Genomic DNA, 18,991 nt, shown 5'->3' with positions numbered 1-18,991 from the left:
CAAACATGGAGATTAAGCTTTACTGTGAAACAGGATGGGTTTGACCATGCCTGACAGGATTTTAGGCACATGGACGCTCACAATCTCTGAGATCATCTCTGGGAAGTTGACGCGTGTCTGCAGGGACTGAGCCTCGACGAACAGGTTGTAGGTGAACTGGTGCAGCTTCCTCACAATCTGACAGGTGAAGAGACACAAAGAGGCAGGGATTACGTGTGAGTTGTTAGCGGTGACAGCGAAGCATTTTTAAGTGTGTATCAGTGAAAAAGAACAAAGTCTGCTCATGTGAGAGGAAAAAACAAATTACACTAAAGCCTGTTTTAAAAAGAGGCAATTTAAACAAAATGACGCGTAAGCCGCATAGATGAGGAACCTGAAGTGTGGTTTTTCTGCCTAGACGGCCTGAGTCAGACCGTTCCTGTCTGGCCCGCAGCTCAGAAGGAATTAAAATATCTAAGATGTGACGAGGACACACACAAGGCAGAGTCTTAAATGGCGAAACCGTAGGATAAAAAAATAAGCAAAGATACACCACCAAGCATACCGCACGTCTGGCCGCACCCCAATCAGTGGTGTCACAGCAGGTGGTTTTCCTCAGACAGCTGATGGAAAACACCTACGATTACGCTGCCTGGCAACGTCCAGCCAGAGTGGAAACACAGTAAAACTCTTCAATTTGTGGAGAGCTGTTAAGGCAGAAGTTTCTGCTTCATCCTTTTAACAAGGAGTTATTGTTGGCACTGTGGTCGTCACATTCCAGGACTGAATCTTTATTCCTTTCACTAAAGAAAGAAAGAAAGAAATAAAGAAAAATCTACTCACACATAACATAATGCGTCTTAGCACTTCAACAGGCTTCAATACGCAAAATGATAAATATCTTATAGGTCTGTTCAGGTGAGACTCTGTATATGAGGGTAGATCGAAAAGTTCTCGGCCTGACCTAGAAGGCAGGGCAGCATCTCCAAATCTATGATGCAGTTGTAAACTATTATGCCTTGTATGGTTATGCACTAACATTCATGCGTCTGTCTTTATTTATTTTTAGGTGAGGCTCTTTGAAAGTCTTCAGATCTAGTGAAGATCCAAAAATGGACACAAAAGAAGCTTGTGTGGTGATTAAATATCTGCATAAAAAGGGCATGACACCTCATTGCCATTGACATTGAGTCGGATGATGATGTCATTAAGGCTGTAGAGTCCTACCTGAAGGACCAAAATGAAGCCTTCTACCATGAAGGCATCTGAATGTTGGAGCACCGCTGGACAAAGTGCATTGAGGTGAAGGGGGACTATGTTGAAAAATAACCAGGAACTAGGAGTATCCTGACAACCCTTCTTGGTGAGGCTGAGAACTTTTCAACCTACCCTCGTATATCATTACTGTCCAGGTCGAACTGTGTTCTCTGAAAAAGTAGGTCAATGTGACCAGTTCTTCTCCGCCCCAACATGCTTCAGTGACATTACTATAAAAAGCATTCCAAAGCTTGCTCTGGAGATTAGTGTTAATTTTGTCGCCCATTTTTCAATTTAGTCTTAGTCTTGTGTCAAAGTTCATTCTCAGTCTTAGTCACATTTAGTCATTCGCATATCATTTTTGTTAGTCATGTTTTAGTCGACTAAAAGTCTCAACAGTTTAGTCTAGTTTTTTGCCAAACAAGAACTCAAGGTATTTTCGTCGAAACATTTTAGGCTTTTTCTATTTATTTCAGAGATAATTTTTGTTTATTCATTCCAGTTGACTTGTGTTCCACAGCTGAAATATTGATTAAATGTCTGGAAGAACAAACATCTTGAATGAACTGAATGAATGAATCTTCAATGCAACTTTGCTAAAAAAGTATCTTGTTTGTTTATTCAATACACATTTACAAATGATGCACTTGTTCTGATGTTTTATATTTATTAGAGACACCAATAAAAACTGGTGTTATATAATATGACTCTTACCGCTAGACTCACAGCGGAGCAGATTCAGAGGGATATAAATGTAAAATGTTACTTTGGCCCCGGTCTCCCCTACAATGCTGGTTGTGGTCCGACTGGAGCGCTAACATTTTGACACCGGGATAAGTTCTCTCCGACGGCACGGAGGACATCTCATTTTGGGGAAAAACAGCTTTGTTCAGTTGTAGTATGCTCTCTGTTTTACAGCGTTTGGAAAGAGGTGTCGTTTTATTTAAAACGGCGATTTGCTTTGAATTTATTGATGTAATGATTGATGTAATGTGAATGATCCGTCTTTCCACCTTTACTCGGCAGAGAGCCGTAGAGCAAATCCCACAACACACAAGAACATGGAGTGGATGATATCATCACTATTATTCTTATTATTTTCATGAGGGAGAGTAACTTTAGTTTGTAGTTACGAGTAACGGCGTCCGTGTGGCGGCGTGCTGAATATCGCCCCTTCGTCATGAAATTACGTTCTTCCTTTTGACAGCTTTAATTTTGTCATATCATCATGAAAATTGATACACAGGTCAAGCACGACAACCTCTTACAATTCATAGGGGCGTCGCCCATGGGCAGGGCAAAATGCCTCAATAGCGCCCCCTTAAACCTTTCAAAAACCCCTCCCCATAGGGTTTTTTTTTTTTTTTTGGAGTAGGGAGTTGAAAATTGGTACACGTGTGACTCGCATAGATGTACAAAAACGTCTCTTGCACTGTTGGTCTACTCCAAACAGGAAGTTGGCCATTTTTAATTTTCTTGTCATTTTGGCGTGATTTCTGCACATTGTATTTGAAGAAACTCCTCCTAGGGATTTTGTCCAATGCACTTCAAATTTCTTTCACAGTATCCAGAGATGATACTGATCAAAAGTTATCCAAAGCTTTTCTCTATGTTGAAGGGTGTGGCCGCTATGGCGCCGCCATTTTGGACCTTCGCCATGGAACATCAACTCATGATAACTCCTTCATGCTTTGCCTGATTGACTTGAAACTTCACATGTGTGATGACAGTTGGCCCCTGAACACACCTGCCCCTTCTGTTTGTGCTCTGTACGCCCCCTAGTGGATGAACCATCAACATGTCATAACTCCTTCATGCATTGCGTGATTTGCTTGAAATTTGAACTGTGGGATGAGTGGTTGCCCCTGTACGCACATGCCCACATCTGGTCACAAGGGGACGCGCTGGTCTGGGTAGGCAGTCACGCGGAACGAGGGCCTGTATATGACTGCTTGCAGTCCTAGTTATTATTATTATTTTCATGAGGGAGAGTAACTTTAGTTTAGGAACCAGAGAAGCAGGAGATATTAATGTTCCAGTCCACGGCAGAGATCTGCATCGTTGGCTGCCAGACAAAAAAAAGGCACGTTAATGACGAACAAATAAAAACTGTCCATGTGAAGCGGTGGACGATTCTCACCGAATCGCACAGCGAGAGGATACGTAACGTAGCCTACAGTACAGCAGAAGAACTCCTGGCACAAACACGTGACAGCTGGACTGGATGTTGTGTTTCTTCTTGTGCAGTAGACGAAAACGAGGAGGGAGTTTTTGTTTATTTTTTGCAAAACATTTTTGCCTTGTTTTTATTCGTCAACAATAACGCACATTTACAGTTTTAGTCAGTGTTTTTAGAACATTGGTGCCGTCTCATCATCGTCTCGTCTTAGTCATGGGAAAAAGGGTTGTTGACGAACATATTTCATCTCGTTTCATCTGACAAATTTAGTTGACTGTTCCGGTGATGATGTGTTGTGATTACTAATGAAGTTGACCTATTGCTCCAGAAAGTAGTCATTAGTGTGACCAATCTTCAGTAGATTTGTGGTTCATCAAAGGATGCATTCTTAGCATCAAAATGATGAATATCCCTTCACCCATTCAAGGAATTAAATGTTTACATCATTATGTGGACAGATGGAGACAGGAGGATGGTAAGATGATCTTTAGGCTGCTCTTTAGTCCCGTTACTGTTACTGCCTTGAGTGGTGAGTTAATAACAGCTCCATGTACATCTTCTGAGTCCAAAATTGGCTTAAAAGTATCGCATCCATCTTTGTTTACAACCATAAATGGCGGTGTCCCGTTGAGATGAGGTGAATGTCGAGATGAGTTGCATACTGCGCATGCGTGCGCATATCGCTCTACCCCAGACTTGAAGACGTCACCCGTCAAAATGAGGTCCCTCGCGCAACTGCACATGGGGAGATGATGTAACTCGCTCGACATTTTGTTTGTTTTTTTCCGTCAAAGTTTTTTTTTTATTAATTGTATTCAGTGTATTTATAACCTCGCAAGTAAAACATTTTCTGTATTTTACGTTAGGAGCATAAATGTATGTATATGTCTATTTTGCCTGTCGAAATAAGCTAACTCCAGGTTGAAAATACTTATCGTTTTATAGTGAGTAGATTTTATACATTACTACGTTCGGATGAACAATTTATACATTTACTTGCCCATCAAAATAAGCGAACTTCGTCAAGTAATTTTTTCAGTGCACACATATGCAGTTACGCGAGGAACCTCATCTCAACGACGCACCTCATCTCGAAAGAACACCGGCAGTAGGCATACAGACTGTCCCATGATGCACTGTGCTAGGGCTACTTCCGGGCATGCGCACTGACGCATGCAATCTCCCGATTAGTCCTGACCAGACCATAATTTCAGTAACCACATAATGTAATAATAGAAAACAAACATTTACCTCCCCCACCAAAGTTGGAGGAGGTTATGTTTGTTTCTTTGTTTGTCTGTTTGTTTACTTGTTTGATGGTGAGCAGCCTGGAGCCAATAATTCTTCATATTTCCATATGAAATTTTTACTGAGGATTCATATCCTGATAAGCAAGAACTGATTCAATTTTCAAGGTCATAGGTCAAAGAGCAAAGTTAGGAAAAATCTTGGAAAACTGGAAAAATCCTTATCTTTAACACTGAACAAATGTTCAAAAATTCATACCTCTGTCAGAAAAGATCACATTTCTGTCATATTTGAGAGTGTTATGTAGGATGGTATCCTTTATCGACTGACAAAGTTTAATCCGGATCTGATACAGATGACAGATTTTGTGGCCATTTAAATTTAACATTGAAAAAAAATTTAATATATATTTTACATTATATCTTAATCAAACGTGCAATCACTCTCATATTTGAAAGTGAGGTGCAGACTGACACTCACTATCACCTAACAAAGTTTGATCTGGATCTGATCTGGACTGTGGATTTTGTGGACATTTGAATTTAATATTGAAAAGCCCATTTGATGTACATTTTGCATTATAGCTCAAACAAAAGTGCCTCAATCACTCTCATTTTTCTGTGATGGATTTACCTGCACTGCCAAAATTGGGTGGAGGTTCCAATTTTATGCCTGTTTGTCTGTCTTCCAGTTATCAGTCAGAAACCAAGCGCCAAAAAGTAATGACAAATTGTGCAGAGCAGAGATAACCAATGTTCTGTGAAAATTATCTGACAAAGAATTCAGAAACCGAAAAAGTAAAAAAAAAACAAAAAAAAACAACAACAACAAAACACAACTTTGACCTTGACAATATTTTCCAAGGTAAAATTTGGTGGAACTGGAAACTAGTGTTGGTGGAGGTTTGTGCTCTGCGAGCGTGGTGCTCTAGTACTAGCTGAAAGAAAGACAGAGAACATACGATTCAGATTTTAAAAGTCTAATCTCAGCGGGTAAACTGTTTTGGTTTCTTTTCTTAACATTTCACATCACTTTATTGCATGAAAATGGAACATTACCGCATCTCATTATCCTCGAGTGGGCAATAGTTAGCTAAAATACTTCTCTCACATTTTATAGATTCATTTACTACCTCTGCCAAGGACCTTATGTTTCATTAGTGCACATTAGTCTGTCTGTCTGAGTCGCACAGCAGAATTATGCAAAAACCACCAGGGCCATTTTTATGCAGCATAGGCCAAAAAATAACACATTAAATTTTGGAACAGATCAGGATGAAAAGGCAAGATTTGTTATTTCCCCTTTTCAAACACAGGGAGATTTTTTTTTTTTTTTTGGACTATATTTATTTATAGAGACTGCATTTATAAAGTGCTTTTCCATCTATATCAGAAGCTCAAAGTGCTTTAGAATGATGTCTCACATTCACCCATTCACACAGACACACCCACACACTGATGTCAGGTTGCTGCCATGCAAGGTGCTCACGACACACCAGGAGCAACTTTATTAAGGACCTTGCCCAAGGGGGTCCATAGTGATTGTCTGGCCAGACTGGGGTTTGAACCCAGGATCCTCTCGTCTCAAGCCCACTGCTTAACCACTAGACCATCACCTCCCCTTTTGTACATTGTCAGTGTTTCCAGGTAATATTACATGGATATTATTGGGGGGTGGGGGGAGTCTGGTATATTTATTGCAATAATACCTACAAATGTGTAGAAGTTAATGGGGCGGTGCAGCTCGTTTGAACCCCTGTGTGTTATTACAGGATGTGACCACTTCCGGAGACAGCCTGCCATTGTGCGACACAAACACAGCATCACTTCACATGGAAGGAATGTGTACGCTCACGCTCACACTAGCGGGACAGCACTGTAAGCCATCTGGAGGCATGAAGAGCTGTTCAGATGAAAAGCTGACGTGATTTTTCACTGGACTGAGGAACTACACAAAGTCTTTTTTGGGGGGGGGGGGGGGGGGAGTATGAAGTCAGTGCAAACGTCACAATTTGGACTCCTATTTAAAGTTTGTGTTGGACTTTAGCAGCAGTGGAACACCAAAATGTAAGTCCCTTTTCTGTTCTTTATAAATTAATAAAATATCAAATGACAAGGATCGATTTTTGCCGTTATATGAAACAAGTAATGAATGTTTTTACATTCTTTCAATGGAACGAATATTTAATTCGGTGAAAGCTGGAACAAACCATTCAAGGAGGCGAAGCCGCCTTGAATGGTTTGGAATAATGCTCATGAAATATTCGTACCATTGAACTCATAAACATTCATTATTTGTATAACATTTGAAAAACACAAGTTTTTCTTCTGTGACCAGAAGCCGGGGATTACATCTGACCAGTATTTAGCTGAGTTGCAAACATTGAGAAATCTTATATATGAATGAAATATGAAATGGACTGCATTTATATAACGATTTTCCATCTGCATCAGAAGCTCAAAGTGCTTTACAATGATCCCTCACATTCACTCATTGACACAGCCACACTCACACACCGATATCAGGGTGCTGATATGCAAGGAGCCACTACACACCAGGAGCAACTCCGGGATTAAGGACCTTGCCCAAGGGCCCTTACTGATTTTCCAGTCTGGCTGGGTTTTGAACTGAGGATCCTCTAATCTGAAGCCCGACGCTTAACCATAGACCATCATCACAAGACTGTGGTAATACAACATAAATAATGAGCACATCACTTTAATTTAGCCTTTAGCTTACAGGGCAATTCCACATAGTGCCATTCCTTCCCATTTAATCCCAAATAGCAAATCGGAACACGTTTTGAAGTAACTTATTGATCCATCTTTGGCCATCTTGAGCAAACTTGGTATATGGTCAGTTACGGCTGTCAACGGTGCCACATTTGAAATTGGGATCCAATTTTTGAACTGTTCAAAAATTTCATCCAGATTCTGAAAATCCTTGCTAGTATGTGATAACTTCTGGGTATTCGCAGTCTTAACGGGTTCAAAACTTCTTTAAACAGGGTCGTTGTAGTGACTATGGCTTTAAACCTGTTTGATCGTGCGTCATCAGGGTAAAAATTGGAAGCTGAAGCTGTGTTTGTCACGGTTTGTGAGGGCGCAACTCTTTTCTTTCGTTTTCATGCCGGGTTTGCTGGGTCTGTACTTTGTAAGCAAGCCAGTTGCCAGGTCTGCATTCCTTACCAGGAAACGCCTCACTTCTGAGTTTGGCATCTAGATAGCAATGTTCAATCCCTTTGCGCACTGTGCTCTACTTTATGCTAAAATTCCTGCCTCATAAATAGAAAAGTGGACTTGGAAACACCCCGAATACACCCACGCTATGTGCTGCACTGTAAAGTTTCAAGATAGGGCCCCTCATGCAAACACAGAAGCACCACAGAGCAGATTCAGTCAGGCTTCTTCAGTTTTTCTTTTGGACAAACAAAGTCTGCTCAACCCTCTTCCGTCACTCTCTAAACACTTTTCCCTGTATTCAGCAGAAAATGTCTTCCAGTTAACACAACTCTTGACTTTTTCAGGTTTAAATTATAAATCCTCAAACAGCAGCTGGCCTGCACTGACAAATTACAGAAGCTCTTCTGCAGCAGTCTTTGCTTGTAAATTGTGCAAACTGGGTTCCTCTGCAGTTCTAAACTAATACTGCTGCTAGTATTCTAGCTGTTGGCCAGTGGGTGAAAATCTTTTTAACTTCTGACCCCTTTAAATTGCAGCAATGTCAACATGTGACCCGTCATCACAGACTGACAAGTCTGAGAGCTGTGAAAGGCTTTACTCAAGAGTTTTTCCTTTTCCTGTGTAACTTTACACTAATGTATTTTAATGGAAAAAACACTTGCAAAATGTCCAATAATTCATAGGACGAAACAGAAGGCAGGATTAGAGGAAACTGAAAAGTAATTTTTGTTTCTTACAGTGCATGGGCCATTATGCCACCTCCCCTCTCTGTAAGTTTTTAAACTGGTCATATAGTCTCGATTTTGGCGACAGCTAACCTCCCCGCCCCAACATACAAAAAGCATGAGCCTTCTGCAGCACGTCACCGTCATTTAAAAGATGGATACTGGACTGTGATTCTTTACATGCTGTTAAACCCGTCTCTACAATGGAATCACGTTGCTGACCTGTTGAGGGTCATTTCATCTGGGTCAAAGGTCAGAGCAGGCACTTCCAATTATTTTCAGAAAATACTCCTCAAGTGGATCAAATACTACTGTGTATATCCAGATTTTACTCTCTGGCTTCAGTATTTACTGACATCTGTGTATTGTGTGTGAACACAATACACTGTTTTTGGTTTACACACACCTATAGTTATGTTTTCATGCTCCAATTCTATGCTGAAGAAGTTTTTCTACAGTGTGAGTCATACTGCGGACATTTAGGGTTCCGGAGCCCAACGCCGGGAGCTGCTGGAGGTGAGTCACATAAAGAGACGACAGGTCTTATGATCTGCTGTTGGATAATATTAGCCTGGCCTATTTTCAGGTGCTTTCCATCAGTGCCGTGCACTGCACAGCCATTACGTCAAGGTGATTGCTACCACTAGAGGGCGACGTTTGCTGTCTCTTCTGACAGACCAATGCAGAGCGAGTCAAAGACAAAACTGAGTTATAGTCAGTTTGGAGTCATCCAAAAACAAAAATAACAAAGGATCAAAGTACAATTAGTCAAAGCAAGGTGTGCCAAACTGAAGGATAATAAACTAGTATGTTGCTGGCCTTAAATGAAACGACAGATGTGTGAAACAGCTGTTCTACAGCACCGTGAAATGATCAAAAGTCTTTATGTAGTCAAGTTAATAATAAATCAGCACTGTAATCGTGTGTGCCAAGTGTGCCCCTGTGAGATACACTTTGATCCATTTCCTGGTTAAGTCATTTACTGATAAGAGCTTAAAGCTGCAACTAGTGAGTTTTTTCATTATGCACGAGTCTGTTGATTATTTATTATAATTAACAAATGAAATATTCAGGATAAAACATGTTAGGAAAGAGTAAACTGTGACATCAGTGAGCAGATGGCTTCATTAAATTGACTGTTTTGTTTGTCAGTAAATAATAATGAAAAAAAAACCTTTATACAAGATTAAAAGAGTGAAATGGAGCAAATGAATATATTTGAGATTGTCAGGAAATTTACTTTTATCAAAATAGTGATTTGGGATTAATGAAGTTAGTCAGTTTCTGGGTCTACAACACATCTGGCATTACTTTCATAAAAACTAGTGACACTTTGTTAAACTAGTTCCAACAGAAACCCTACCAGTTGCAACTCCACTAATTAACTAGTTATCACAAAACAGGCTTAAACTAGTTAATGAGTGATCTTTTTGGCCTTCACTAGTTAATAAAATTGCCAATCTTTATACAAAATCTTTGACATTTTAAACTTGCCAAGCACTTATTCACACCACTAGTTAACTCGTTGAACTTTTGACCCTCAATTAACTAGTAATATTTTGTGTTGCACTAGTTAAGTAACTAGTAAGGTCAAAAGAGGCTTTACTTAGTTAACTAGTGGTGATTTTCGACTTCAGTTGTTCAGAAATTGAAGGTCTTGCTGGTTAAAGTGCTCATTAATTAGGTGGCATAAAAGCTCCCTTTTACAAACGTAAAAGCTCAAGATGTTCACAAACTTTGTGTATTCTCAGTACAGACTGAAAAATCACATTGTTTATTCATAATAAGAATTATAATGGCTAGTTATATGGGACTTTCCCAGGAATCAAAGCACTAAAGCAAAATAAACTCCAATAATGAAAGAATGAGTGAGAATAAAAAGTACTCTACAATGATGCACAAAAAACAAAAAAAAATTAAAGAGCTGATAATACAGAAAAAAAGGTACGACTTCAATACAGAGCATCTAGAAAGTATTCATAGCACTTCACTTTTTCCACATTTTTTCCACATTTTGTTATGTTACAACCTTATTCCAAAATGTTGTAAATTCATTGTTTCCCCTCAAAGTTCTACTCACAACACCCCATAATGACAACATGAAATGTTCAATCAGATTCAGGTCTGGGCTCTGGCTGGAGCACTCAAGGACATTCACAGAGTTGTCCTGAAGCCACTCCTTTGATATCTTGGCTGTGTGCTTAGGGTCATTGTCCTGCTGAAAGATGAAAAGAAAGAAGAGTGATTTTGACCTCAGTCTGAGGTCATTAGCGCTCTGGAGCAGGTTTTCATCCAGGATGTCTCTATATATTGCTGCATTCATCTTTCCCTCAATCCTGACTAGTCTCCTACTTCCTGCCACTGAAAAACATCCCCACAGTTTGATGCTTCCACCACCATGCTTCACTAGAGGGATGGTGCCTGGTTTCCTCCAAACATGACACCTGGCATTCACAGCAAAGAGTTGAATATTGGTCTCATCAGACCAGAGAATTTTGTCCTTCAGGTGCCTTTTGTTAAACTCCAAGTGGGCTGCCATATGTCTTTTACTAAGGAGTGGCTTCCGTCTGGCCACTCTACCATACAGGCCTGATTGGTGCATTGCTGCAGAGATGGTTGTCCTTCTAGGAGGTTCTACTCTCTCCACAGAGGAATGCTGGAGCTCTGACAGAGTGACCATCAGGTTCTTGGTCACCTCCCTGACTAAGAACCTTAGTCAGGGAGGTGACCCCCAATCGCTCAGTTCAGATGGGTGGCCAGCTCTAGGACTTCTTCCATTTATGGAGGTTGGAGTCCACTGTGCTCATTGGGACCTTCAAAGCAGCAGAAATGTTTCTGTACCCTTCTGCAGATTTGTGCCTTAAGACAATCCTGTCTCAGAGGTCTACAGACAGTTCCTTTGACTTCATGCTTAGTTTGTGCGCTGACATTCACTGTCAACTGTGGGACCTTATATGTAGACAGGTGTGTGTCTTTCCAAATCATGTCAGTCAACTGAATTGACCCCTGGTGGACTCCATTTATGCTGCAGAAACATCTCAAGGATGATCAGTGGAAAGAGGATACACCTGAGCTCAATTTTGAGCTTCACGGCAAAAGGCTGTGAAAAGTCTTTTTTAAATAAATTTGCAAGAATCTAAAAAAAACCCAACTTTTTTCACATTGTCATTACGGGGTATCCATTTCAGAATAAAGCTGTAACAAAATAAAAGTGAAGCGCTGTGAATACTTTCCGGATGATTTTTCCTCTACAAGAGATAATTTTTAACACATGCAACTTATACGCTGGAAAATATAGTTCATGTAGAAATTGACAAGTTGGGACATTGGTGCTACTACTGTAGGGCCTGGTATCACTAGTTAGGTTTATGTTAGAACTAGTTTGACAAACATGCCACACTAGTTGCTAAAAAAGAGTGACGAGTAGAAATTTCTGGGCAGCTCGTGCAGCAGAGTGGCACCAAATGTCCAACTGATACTGACAAAGATCAAACTAGTGAAGGAAAGTGACGTCTGATATCAGCGGTTGCTAATGGCAGAGTCCTGGTGGGCACGAAGACCACTGTTACTGTGTGTTTTTATTTATTTGTTTGCATTTGTGCACTTTTTCAGATTCGAGGTATGACGTGCTTGAGGAGAGTTATTACCGACTGGAGATTGTCCAGCAGCTGCGTGAGGTGAAACAGCCTCTGTGTGCGGGTGGTCTCTCCGCAGTGGCTGGCTAAGCGGTCCAACTCCTTGATGTAGCAGGTCCGGAGTTCGTCAAAACAGCGCTGGTTCTTCAGGCCCTCCACTGGCACTGTGACCACAAACCCAGAACACAACATTAATCTTCACCGTGTTCATCCACTCCATCAGCACCCTGAAGTCAAGTTACACTCTGTTACCCTCATATTTCACTCGCTGACAAACTATTATTTGGGACACGGCTCCCGTGGACTCACTGATGCTGAAGAGGACCAGCGCCTTCATACAGAGGAACTCCTCTTGGGTGACCTTCAGCATGCAGAACCTCTGGGAGAGCAGCTTCATCCTCACACAGTGTTCATACATGCTGGACACTTGCATCCGCTGGCTGTGGGGGAGGAGGGCAGGAGAAGAGCACGAGGTGTGACGAAAGAGGCGAGAATCCAGGTGAGGGTCAGAGAAATGGAATATAAAGTGAGGGAAGGAATTCACAGCAGCAGCATTGGGAGCAAAGCAAAAGAGGAAAGTACAGCAGAGGTGAGAAGAATGAATGAGATGGAGCACGGAAATAAAAAGAACAGAGTGGCAGAGAAAAATGAGGGTCAGCAACAAGGGCAGATGTATCCATTACCATGCAGGTTAGACACAACCCAACAGAGTGACAGAGGTCTAATGTGCACAGAATGCACATTTTACTAATGGAACAGCAGCCTCCAGTGGCACGTGGCCCACTTCAACAGTGTGAGCCCCTTCCTCACACTCATGACAATTTACTGACAAGCAGCACAATTATTCTTCATTTATAGCATAAACTTAACAAGATGCGTTGGAGTTTGGCTTCATTTTTGATAGGTCAAAGGTCACAGAAAATGGCACTATGGCATTTTGTAAAAGCATTTCTGATAAACTAGGACACTTAAAGCTCAAGGTAAGACTCATGATTTTAATTAGGCAAAGGTCATAGAGAATGGCATTATGGTATTTTGTAAAAGCATTTGTGATAGACTAGGACACTTAAAGCTCAAGGTCATACTCATGCTTTTGATAGGTCAAATGTCAGAGAATGGCGTTAAGGCATTTTGTAAAAGCATTACTGATAGACTAGGACACTTAAAGCTCAAGGTGAGACTCATGATTTTAATTAGGCAAAAGTCATAAAGAATGATGTTATGGAATTTTGTAAAAGTATTTCCGATGAACTAGGACACTTAAAGCGCAAGGTGAGACTCATGATTTTAATTAGGCAAAAGTCATAGAGAATGATGTTATGGCATTTTGTAAAAAGTATTTCTGATGAACTAGGACACTTAAAGCTCAAGCTCATACTCATGCTTTGATAAGTCAAAGGTCATAGAGAATGGCATTATGGCATTTTGTAAAAGTATTTCTGATGAATTAGGATACTTAAAGCTCAAGGTCATACTCATGCTTTTGATAGGTCAAACGTCAGAGAATGGCGTTAAGGCATTTTGTAAAAGCATTACTGATAGACTAGGACACTTAAAGCTCAAGGTGAGACTCATGATTTTAATTAGGCAAAAGTCATAGAGAATGATGTTATGGAAATTTGTAAAAGTATTTCCGATGAACTAGGACACTTAAAGCTCATGCTTTTGATAAGTCAAAGGTCACAGAAAATGGCACTCTGGCATTTTGTAAAAGCATTTCTGATAGACTAGGACACTTAAAGCTCAAGGTGAGACTCGTGATTTTAATTAGGCAAAAGTCACAGAGAATGATGTTATGGCATTTTGTAAAAAGTATTTCTGATAAGCTAGGATACTTAAAGCTCAAGGTGAGACTCATGCTTTTGATAGGTCAAAGGTCACAGAAAATGGCACTATGGCATTTTGTAAAAGTATTTCTGATAGACTAGGAGACTTAAAGCTCAAGGTGAGACTCATGCTTTTGATAGGTCAAAGGTCACAGAAAATGGCACTGGCATTTTGTAAAAGCATTTCTGATAGACTAGGACACTTAAAGCTCAAGGTGAGACTCATGCTTTTGATAGGTCAAAGGTCACAGAAAATGGCACTATGGCATTTTGTAAAAGTATTTCTGATGAACTAGGACACTTAAAGCTCAAGGTCATACTCATGCTTTGATAAGTCAAAAGTCAGAGAATGGCGTTAAGGCATTTTGTAAAAGCATTTCTGATAAACTAGGACACTTAAAGCTCATTGTCACACTCAGACTTTTGATCCGTCTGAGGTCACAGAGAACTATGGTATGACAGTATGTTTTCAGAGGAGGAGAAAAAAAAATCAACTTTAAAATCCCCCGTGCTCACAGCCAGCTCTTTAAATTCAAGGTCATACTCCAGTTTGCAACTTTCTTCTAGCTAGTTTGAAGGTCTCCTGTTGAGCAAGGAACAAATTGCCTTGGCATAATTAACTTTTTATAAACTATGTTATTGAAGCTGAAGGTCATGGTCCTGCTTTTCTCTGATTTTTTAATTTATTTTTTATTTTAATGTTTATTTATCAGGGATGATACATACAACGTTGCCACAAAAATGGGAAAGAATTCCATAGGTGTGTACGTTGCACTGAGAGGGCTGATTGGACAAATGTCCTGCACCTTCAAATTTTCCAGTTTTGATTGGTTAAGCTCCTTGTCATTGTCCTACAGTGGTCCATCTTTTTAAAGATCTGAGACATCAATTGTGGGGCCATTTACACACTTAAATACAACTTTCAGAAAGGGGAATTTTATAAAGTTAGAAAAAGTCAACAAATCATGTTTCTTAAATTATTCTGAAGTGATGCCATTTTTTGTGGCTTCTGATCTAAAATTTCCAAAGCTTGTTTATAAAGTTCTTTAGTATCAAAAGTAATGTGAAATTTCTCAGGGACTTTCTTTCTTATTGAAAAACACATTGATATTGTTTTTATTTGCCATTTTGTTGCCATTCTGAAACAGTAACCATCTGTCTGCTTAAGGTCTCTGGAGTTTGATAAGGATTCTTTGCTGAAACATAAAACACTGTGTCATCAGCATACATCTGACATTCTGTGTCTGTACAAATGGTGGGCAAATCATTTATGTATAAGCAAAATATAATTGGACCCAAAACTGATCCCTGTGGCAGACCAGTCTTACTGCTCCAAATATGTGCTAACCCAACTAACAGCAAGAGAAGAAAAATTAAATTGATGTCAATTTACTGGCAAGTGTCTCATGGCTTAAGCCCCCATCACACATAGCAAGAATGTGCAGGAACCAGGCCAACAAGGCAAATATGGTCATAATCCAGACGCAGTCAAGAGGAAAAGAGGTGTGATCAGCCGTATCAGAACGCATCCAGACTGCCTCGTGCACACATATTTCAGACAACAGTGAGATGACACCAATTGCTGTCAGACGCCACCAACATTGGAGCCGTCACTCACTCACTTACTCACCCACGCAATCAAATCTTCGCTCATCCGCACATTCTCAGTGCTAAACTGACCTAAGAGGGCGCGCTGGCAGGAGTGTGTGTGTGTTTCACATGATGGAGTGCGCATGTGTACATGCGTAGAACAAGTGATCCAAACAGCATGCAAGTGTGTTGCCAGATGAAATGTTCCCTCAGCTGTGTGTGTGTTCATAATGGCTGAACGAGCCGTGGCGCAAGCGTGCCTGCATACGTAGAACAGGTGATCAAAGCAGCGCGCGAGTGTGTGACCAAATGTTCGCTCAGCTGCATGTATGTGTGTTCATAACGGCTGTACCAGCCACTCCGCATGCACACGTGGGGCGTCAGTGATCACCTGCTTGTGTACAGTCCAGTGAAAAATCTCTTTCGGTGTTTGATCAGTATATACTTACATTGCTAGATTTTATTTGTTCAGCTGGACTCCCTAACTGCTGTTGAACTGTGCTGGCAGGGCGCCAACTTCCCCCATGTGCGCAACATTCTTCAGATGCAGCCAGTGAACTTTTTCTTCTCTCTTTTAAACTATTATTGTGGCCATTTTACTTGATAGGCATCTTAACACACATGTAGTTGGATTATCGGTGCTGGATGGTGCTTCACATGGGATTTATATATGCCAGAGGTGGATTATGCATTTGTGAGCCAATGGATGTTGCCAGCACACAGTGCAGCTGGGTGAAGGACTTCACCAGCTGTCTGTGCTGCACTGTGGAATGCAGAGTACCAGAGCTGAGTTGCATGTTTATGTTTGTTGTCATGGGCTGGGGAAACATTTCCACATCATATCTGCTAAAGATTTAGGAGGTGGACATGTAATAATACACACATTACAGTGACAACATCCCGTTCAGCTGTATTGCGGGGCACAGCACTGAGCCTCTGATGCGCGCACAGTGCCACATACATGTTATGACATATCAACAATGTGGCACAACATACTGGCAGGCTTTGCTGTGACCGATCAATCTCAGAGCTAAATCAACCGTGATCAATCAATCAATCAATCAACTTTTTTCTTATATAGCGCCAAATCACAACAAACAGTTGCCCCAAGGCACTCCACATTGCAAGGCAAGGCCATACAATAATTATGAAAAACCCCAACGGTCAAAACGACCCCCTATGAGCAAGCACTTGGCCACAGTGGGAAGGAAAAACTCCCTTTTAACAGGAAGAAACCTCCAGCAGAACCAGGCTCAGGGAGGGGCAGTCTTCTGCTGAGACTGGTTGGGGCTGAGGGAAAGAACCAGGAAAAAGAGATCGATCACTAATGATTAAACGCAGAGTGATGCATACGGAGCAAAAAGAGAAAGAAACAGTGCATCATGGGAACCCCCCCACAGTCTACGTCTAAAGCAACATAACCAAGGGATGGTCCAGGGTCACCCGATCCAGCCCTAACTATAAGCCTTAGCGAAAAGGAAAGTTTTAAGCCTAATCTTAAAAGTAGAGAGGGTATCTGTCTCCCTGATCTGAATTGGGAGCTGGTTCCACAGGAGAGGAGCCTGAAAGCTGAAGGCTCTGCCTCCCATTCTACTCTTACAAACCCTAGGAACTACAAGTAAGCCCGCAGTCTGAGAGCGAAGCGCTCTAATGGGGTAATATGGTACTACGAGGTCCCTAAGATAAGATGGGACCTGATTATTCAAAACCTTATAAGTAAGAAGAAGAATTTTAAATTCTATTCTAGCATTAACAGGAAGCCAATGAAGGGAGGCCAACACGGGTGAGATATGCTCTCTCCTGCTAGTCCCCGTCAGTACTCTAGCTGCAGCATTCTGAACCAACTGAAGGCTTTTTAGGGAACTTTAGGACAACCTGATAATAATGAATTACAATAGTCCAGCCTAGAGGAAATAAATGCATGAATTAATTTTTCAGCATCACTCTGAGACAAGACCTTTCTGATTTTAGAGATATTGCGTAAATGCAAAAAGGCAGTCCTACATATTTGTTTAATATGCGCTTTGAATGACATATCCTGATCAAAAATAACTCCAAGATTTCTCACAGTATTACTAGAGATCAGGGAAATGCCATCCAGAGTAACGATCTGGTTAGACACCATGCTTCTAAGATTTGTGGGGCCAAGTACAATAACTTCAGTTTTATCTGAGTTTATAAGCAGGAAATTAGAGGTCATCCATGTCTTTATGCCTGTAATACAATCCTGCAGTTTAGCTAATTGGTGTGTATCCTCTGGCTTCATGGATAGATAAAGCTGGGTATCATCTGCGTAACAATGAAAATTTAAGCAATACCGTCTAATAATACTGCCCAAGGGAAGCATGTATAAAGTGAATAAAATTGGTCCTAGCACAGAACCTTGTGGAACTCCATAATTAACTTTAGTCTGTGAAGAAGATTCCCCATTTACATGAACAAACTGTAATCTATTAGACAAATATGATTCAAACCACCGCAGCGCAATGCCTTTAATACCTATGACATGCTCTAATCTCTGTAATAAAATTTTATGGTCAACAGTATCAAAAGCAGCACTGAGGTCCAACAGAACAAGCACAGAGATAAGTCCACTGTCCGAAGCCATAAGAAGATCATTTGTAACCTTCACTAATGCTGTTTCTGTACTATGATGAATTCTAAAACCTGACTGAAACTCTTCAAATAGACCATTCCTCTGCAGGTGATCAGTTAGCTGTTTTACAACTACCCTCTCAAGAATCTTTGAGAGAAAAGGAAGGTTGGAGATTGGCCTATAATTAGCTAAGATAGCTGGGTCAAGTGATGGCTTTTTAAGTAATGGTTTAATTACTGCCACCTTAAAGGCCTGTGGTACATAACCAACTAACAAAGATAGATTGATCATATTTAAGATTGAAGCATTAAATAATGGTAGGACTTCCTTGAGCAGCCTGGCAGGAATGGGGTCTAATAAGCATGTTGATGGTTTGGATGAAGTAACTAATGAAAATAACTCAGACAGAACAATCGGAGAGAAAGAGTCTAACCAAATACCGGCATCACTGAAAGCAGCCAAAGATAACGATACGTCTTTGGGATGGTTATGAGTAATTTTTTTCTCTAATAGTTAAAATTTTGTTAGCAAAGAAAGTCATGAAGTCATTACTAGTTAAGTTAATGGAATACTCAGCTCAATAGAGCTCTGACTCTTTGTCAGCCTGGCTACAGTGCTGAAAAGAAACCTGGGGTTGTTCTTATTTTCTTCAATTAGTGATGAGTAGAAAGATGTCCTAGCTTTACGGAGGGCTTTTTTATAGAGCAACAGACTCTTTTTCCAGGCTAAGTGAAGATCTTCTAAGTTAGTGAGACGCCATTTCCTCTCCAACTT

The 18,991-nt window shown here is 40.6% G+C and overlaps 1 protein-coding gene across 1 annotated transcript in view; it reads right to left on the bottom strand.

The window, feature by feature from the left end:
- Nucleotides 1-18,991, bottom strand: part of LOC117519959 (androgen receptor-like) — a 46,583-nt gene that overhangs the window by 85 nt on the left and 27,507 nt on the right. Inside the window, exons 7-9 of the mRNA XM_034181252.1 lie at nucleotides 12,515-12,645; nucleotides 12,218-12,369; nucleotides 9-177 (exon numbers count right to left, since the gene is read on the bottom strand). Of these exons, the coding sequence (XP_034037143.1) occupies nucleotides 13-177; nucleotides 12,218-12,369; nucleotides 12,515-12,645 (448 nt within the window). The 3' untranslated portion in view covers nucleotides 9-12. The remainder of the gene's footprint in view (nucleotides 1-8; nucleotides 178-12,217; nucleotides 12,370-12,514; nucleotides 12,646-18,991) is intronic.

This window comes from Thalassophryne amazonica, chromosome 11 (assembly GCF_902500255.1).
Source record: "Thalassophryne amazonica chromosome 11, fThaAma1.1, whole genome shotgun sequence".
Lineage (NCBI taxonomy): Eukaryota > Metazoa > Chordata > Actinopteri > Batrachoidiformes > Batrachoididae > Thalassophryne > Thalassophryne amazonica.
This window is presented reverse-complemented; position numbering and strand designations above follow the sequence as displayed.